Source organism: Mus pahari, chromosome X (genome assembly GCF_900095145.1).
Source record: "Mus pahari chromosome X, PAHARI_EIJ_v1.1, whole genome shotgun sequence".
Taxonomy (NCBI): domain Eukaryota; kingdom Metazoa; phylum Chordata; class Mammalia; order Rodentia; family Muridae; genus Mus; species Mus pahari.
Window position 1 is genome coordinate 67,144,045 of NC_034613.1, and position 6,632 is coordinate 67,150,676.

A 6,632-nucleotide genomic window follows, 5' to 3' on the forward strand; every position below is an offset into this window, starting at 1 on the left:
TTATAGACAGCTAGGCAGATGTCTGTGGTCTTTTAGAGTCTGGAAAGCATCTGGCCAGGCCCTTCTTTCTTTTAGAGTCACTGTTGAGAATTATGGTATAATTCTGATAGGTCTCTCTGAATATGTTGCTTGTATTTTAACCCTTGCAGCCTTTAATATTTTCTTTATTCGGGGCATTTGGAGTTCTGATTATTATGTGATGGAAGGATTTTCTTTTCTGGTCTATCCTATTTGGTGTTCTGTAAGCTTCTTATATATTTATAGGCATCTCTTTAGGTTTGGGAAATTTTCTTCTATGATTTTATTGAAGATATTTTCTGGACCTTGGAACTAGGATTCTTCCTCTATTTCTATTATTCTTTGGTCTTTTCATTTTGTTCTACATTCCTTGGATATCTTGTGTCAGGATCTTTTTAGATTTAACATTTTCTTTGACTGATGTATTGATTTCTTCAATTGTATTTCATATGCCTGAGGTTCTCTCTTTCGTCTCCTGTAGTCTGTTGCTGATGTTTGAGTCTGTAGTTCATTTTCTCTTCCCTATGTTTTCCATCTCCAGGATTGCCTCAGTTTGTGTTTTCTTTATTGCTTCCATTTCTGTTTTGGATCTTGAACAGTATTATTCATTTCCTTCACATGTTTGATATTTTTTCTTGTATTTCTTTAAAGTATTCATTCTTTCGCTTTTTCATGGTCTCTATTATCTTTATAAGATGAGATTTAAGGACATTTTCTTACTTCTAATTTTTTATGATATCTAAGGCCTGCTGTAGAAGGATAAGTGGGCTCTGGTGGTCCATATTGACCTGGATCTTGTTGATTTTGTTCTTATACTGGCCTTTAGCTACTTGCTTTTCCCTAGTGTGGGCTGACAGGCATTTTCAGGGAGACAAGCAGAGCAGTGGGCCTGATAATGGAGTTCAGGGAACAGCATACTGTTCATCGTTGCTGGCTGTGCCCCAGGTGGATCTGAATGTTCCTGGTGTTGTGCAGGCCTCCTCTAGAAGTCAGGCAGAGATTTGGGTTGAATGATACAGATCAGGGTTCACTGTGTAGCTCACCTCTCCACTCAAAATTATTTTTTTGACAATCACAATAATATCTAAGGCAGTAAAGTTTCATCTCCTTCCTGTGAGTTTTAACTTTCCATTTTCACATGAAAAAACAGCTCTATTACCTGTTTTTCAGGGTAAACTTATGGGCTTTAACTTTTTTTCATTTTTTATTAGATATTTTCTTCATTTACATTTCAAATGCTATACCGAAAGTCCCCTATACCCTCCCCCCCACCCTGCTCTCCTACTCACCCACTCACACTTCTTGGCCCTAGCGTTCCCCTGTATTGGAGCATATACAGTTTGCAAGACCAATGGGCCTCTTTTCCCAATGATGGCCGACTAGGCCATCTTCTGCTGCATATGCAGCTAAAGACACAAGCTCTGGGAGTCCTGATTAGTTCATATTGTTGTTCCACCTATAGGGTTACAGACCCCTTCAGCTCTTTTTTACTACCAGCATCTTTGACTACTTTGAGCCTATTTTTGCTTTTAAGAGACATCTCACTATTGTAATCTCTAGATAAGGGAATTTGGAGTTGGTCGAACCTCCTCATGTAATGATTAGAGGTCCTCGATATCTTTTGTGAACACATTGGAAACTTAGGTGATAATTTACCACTTCTTGTCACTTCTGAGTCTTTGTAAAAAAAAATTAGATTGTTTGAAACACAATGGCCAGCCTGTTCTTTTCTTGTGGAGACTCTCTGATTTGGAGCTCCAAAATCTTTCCACCCAGCTTGCTAAGTTCCCACTGGCTGGTCGTTGCCTTGTCAGCTCCATGCTTCAAAACTCCCATGGCCTTTTGTGGTGCACATCAGGTGAACCCACCATTTGCTGCTGTACCTTTCTCTCTGGAACCCAGTTGAGCTGGCATGTGAAAGAAAACACCACACAAACTTAGTTCATACACATTGGTAATTCAATCACTGGGCAGATCAACTAGAATCCTAATCTTGTAAGCCATATCAAATCTAAATCCTCCAGTGGCAAATCCTGGGAGACAATAGTAGCTATATCTTGTCCTCATGCTATCCCAGTCCAAAAGCCCCTATCTCTCTCCTGCCTACTCTCTTCTCCTCTTTAACCTGGAAGTCCTACTTTCTTGTCCAGTGATTGGTTCCTTTATTCATTAGGGGATGGTTCACAAGAAGTCACCTAAGTATGTGACTCATTCCTCATTCCATACAACAATCTTGGGAAAACAATCAAAATAAAAGTAGCACCAGGGCCATCCCATCCACAACACTCTTAGACAGTACAAGGGAGACAGAGATTGCTCTAATCTCATGGAGCCTTTAAACAACTCATATACAAGTTACATTCATAGCAAGAGGGGAAATTTTAAAATAAGAATGGAAACCAACTTTGAAAAATTTCCCCTAGGTTCCTTCAGAATGAAACTGTAAATAATCATATCTAGATTTGGGGAATGTTATGTTTACTTGGAACTTAGTAAATGAAGCAAATTATAGCTATATTAAAAAAAGAGATACAATTATCCACACACATATGTAAATATCATACAAAATACACAAAACCATACACACTTCATGGGATATTTTTCTATTTTTTTATTGCAATATATTTTAGAGGGAGGTCAGCAAACCTTTATCTGTAAAGGGCCAGTGGTAAAGTATTTCAGACTTTCCTCTGCACATAGGATTCCTTCTATTTAATATTTTCATTGTGGGCTGACAGCAAATACACACAGCATACAAACAAACAGGTATAGTTACACTTAAATTTTATTTATGGACAATAAAATAGCAACTCCATACAGTTTTCGTATGTCACAGGATGCTATTCCTCATTTGATAAATATTTTTGATTCCATAAAAATTAAAAACATGGACTGGGAGATGGTTGGTGGGTACAGTGCTTGTTGTGAAAGCATGAGGACCTGAGTTCAGTTTCCTAGCATTCATATGAAAGGTTGCTTGTGGTGGTGTCAGCTTGGGTCCCCAGCTCTTGGGAAGCTGAGATAGAAGGATCCACAGGACTATCTTGCCAAGCTCATTTAAATGTTAAGTCCCAGGTTCAATGAGAAACTATCTCAAAAAAAAAAAATGGAGAGCAAAAGAGGAAGATACAAAATGTTGAACATGTTGCCTCCACAGTCACAAACATGTGCATACACATGTATACACCGCACACAAATGTTCACACTACACATATGAACACAGAAACACACACACATATACACACAAACATAAAAACACTGTTAAATCATACTTTGTACCAAAACACATGGCAGACTGAATTAAGCTTATAGGCTCGAATTGGTTCTGACAATGTTTTAGAAAGTAAAGGTTTATGGGATAAGCTAAAAATATTCTATATTCACGAGAATCTGATACTTAGCACTATATATTTTTTTTAAGTACTACAATTCTGAACAGCTAGAATAGTCACTAGGTGGCTCCATATTCTTCATGTTGCCTTCCTTGAAACTAAGCTTTATTCAGAAGCTGTTATTGCAATGTCTTCAGCACTAGGTGGCACCAATTACTGACAGCATCTGTTAACATTCTCTTGTTTTGAAATTTAGATTCCTAAAGATATTTATGATTCCCATTTTTTCTATGTAATGTGGAATGCACGATTAGGTTCTATTCTTATTATAAGGCTGAATAATTGCTTTCATGGCAGTGTAATTATTCATTGTAACTGTAGAAACTAAAAAAAAAAAAACAACAACCAAAAAACTGCTTTATTAGTAGGTTTCTGTATCTACTTAAGTACTTAGTAAAATAGGTACATGCCAGATAACTCAATAATTCAGAATGGACATTGGCTTTATTGCAAATGTATTTAGAATATGTTACCATTGAGATGGAATCACCTTTGTACTGGCTTATTAGCCTTTGGAATACAAACTTTAATTAAACAATTAGAGTAGTTTTTGTTTTTCAGACTGACATCACCACACTCAATTGTTGGTGCTTGGTATTGCAAGACAGGTTATCATGCTTGCACAGCAATTGAAAGTTATTGCTAATAGCTTGCCAGATGGGAAATTAACTTCCAAACTTTACAAGTTATTTAAAAATGCTTCTATAATATATAGACAAATTACTAGTAACTTTAAAATGTTTGAAGGATATTGATAGTTGACTTTGGGGTTTGCTAACTTTGCCTTCTTTATCATCCCTATAATTTAAATTTCCCTTCAGTTGAAGAAGAATAACTGAGCGAATCCACTCATATTGTTTTATTTTTACTGGCAAATCAGTACTCTAATTGTGTTTCAAAATGCTGTTGTACAAATACCATGCAGCTAGGTCTGCTATTTTTAAAAAACTTAAATGTTTCTGTATATAAGAAATGAACTGCATTATGTATTTACATGAATATTCAGTTTGATGAGTATCCACAAGAAATGTTGCCAAAAATAATGCATCAGTTAGCAGGTTTTAAAATCTAATAAAAATGTTTAAATTGTTGGGCAGTTCATTGCAGTAGGGTTGGGTAAAGCGTTCTCATTTATTTTTGTCTCTTCATTCTTTCACATTTCCAAATGAAAAAATGAATTTTCTTTTGGTCTTGCTCCTATTCATGTGTATATTAGACAGGAGCCCCATAATTAAATTGATAGATTTTGAAACTGGTAGTATACCCTTATCAATGAAAACCAATATCTATTTGGTGTCACAACCATTTATCAAAGGAGTAATAATGGTTATCTATTATACTTTTTCATTTAATTAATTAATTTATTCACTTTACAACCCTACCACAGCCACTCTCCTTTCCTTCTACTGTCCCCTTCTCTTCTGAGAAGGGGGAAGCCCCTCCCAGCTCCTGGTAACATGTCATCCAGGCACATAAACTCACTGCAGGACAAGACACATCCTTTCCCACTGAGGCCAGACAAAGCAGCCCAGTTAGAGGAACAGGATCCACAGGTAGATAGCAGAGTAAAGGATAGCTTATGGATAAATGTTTTTTTTATAATTTTCTATAACTTTTGGATAAAGGGTCAAAAGTCAGTATTTCACAGAGTCTCTACCCAGCAGCTGACTCAGACAGATGCAGAGACTCATAGCCAAACAAAGGATGGTGCTTGGGGACTCTTACAGAAGAGGTGGGGAAGAATTGCAGGTCTGGAAAGTGGATAGGAACTCCACAGGAAGACCAACAGAGCCAACTAATCTGGACCCTTGGGGCTCTCAGAGACTAAACCACCAACCTAAGAGCATACACATGATGGAATTAGACCCATCCCTTAACCCCACCCCCACACTTATTTAGCAGATGGGCAACTTGGTCTTCATGTGGGTTCTGAAATAACTAGAGCAGGGGCTGTTCCTGAAGCTGTTGCCTGTCTGAGGATCCAATTACCTTGACTGGGCTGCCTTGTCTGGCCTCAGTGCAAAGACTTGATGTACCAGGGTGGGGGATAATGGGGGGGGTCCACCCTCTCAGAGGGAATGGGAGAGAAGAGAGGGAGGGGGGAAGGTTTGTGGGATGGGTGACCAGGATGGGGCCAGTGAGCAGGATGTAAAGTGAATAAATAAAAATAAATTGAGTAAAAGAAAGAAAAAAGAAAGAAACTGCTTTCGTATCATCACTTTAATACATAAATCAAATTAACAAGGAGAGTGAAGAAAATGTTGTTATTAATAAAATGAACCTGTATCAGTTGCACTTGATATGCTTTGAGTTACCTTTCTAATACAAAAATTCTAGAGTATATCAAGGTGAAACACCTACATGATTTGCTTAAGAGAGGTTGATTAGCTGAGGAAATAGAAGTAAAAGTTGGTAAAAAGATTGAAAACATAAGGTGTTATTAGTCTTGGCACATAGTATAATGAAGAATTCAAATTTGAAAATTTATAATCAATATTTTTCCATATTTTAATTAAAACCAGTGGTTATATAGGGCTGTTGCATATAGTTGTAAAGACCACTTACTACATAAAATTCTTGAATTCATAGTCTCTTTTTGTCACTGTACCTGACAAAAACCATTTAATAGAGGAATGGTTTATTTTGACTCATAACTTCAGAGGATTAACTCTAGGGTTGCTTGGCTTCATTTCTGTTAGCTTCTGTTGAGGCAAGGCATCGTGCTAAAGAGAATTCAGTGTGACAAAGCTGCTCACTGCTCAGCCATCATAATGAGGAAAGGAGATATGGAGGTAATATCTTAGTTAGGGTTTCTATTGCTGGGAAGAGACACCATGCCCCTGGCAACTCTGAACTTACAGTTTTAGAGATTTAGTCCATTATCATCATGGTAGAAAGCATGGGCATGCAGGAAGACATGGTGTTAAAGAAGGAGCTGAGACTTCTATTGCTGGATCAGCAAACAGCAGGAAGAGAGGATGATAAGGTGCCTGGCTGGAGCATTTGAAACCTCAAATTTTACCTCTACTGAGACATTTCTTCTAATAGTGTCATTCCCAATGGGCCTATGGGGCCATTTTTATTCAAACTACCACACATTAGAGATGAGATAGAGATGGGATAGAGACGCACAGAGAGAGAGGTGGGGTGAGGGAGTAGGGAAGGGAGAAGAAGGAGGAAGGAAGGGAAGCAGAAGAAAGAAGGAGGAGGAGGAGGAGGAGG

At 37.7% G+C, this 6,632-nt stretch overlaps 1 protein-coding gene across 1 annotated transcript in view; it reads left to right on the plus strand.

The window, feature by feature from the left end:
- The window catches only part of LOC110314365 (CCAAT/enhancer-binding protein gamma-like), a 14,478-nt gene that overhangs the window by 6,731 nt on the left and 1,115 nt on the right, over positions 1-6,632 (plus strand). Inside the window, 1 exon segment of the mRNA XM_021188769.1 lies at positions 6,110-6,202. Within this exon segment, the coding sequence (XP_021044428.1) occupies positions 6,110-6,202 (93 nt within the window).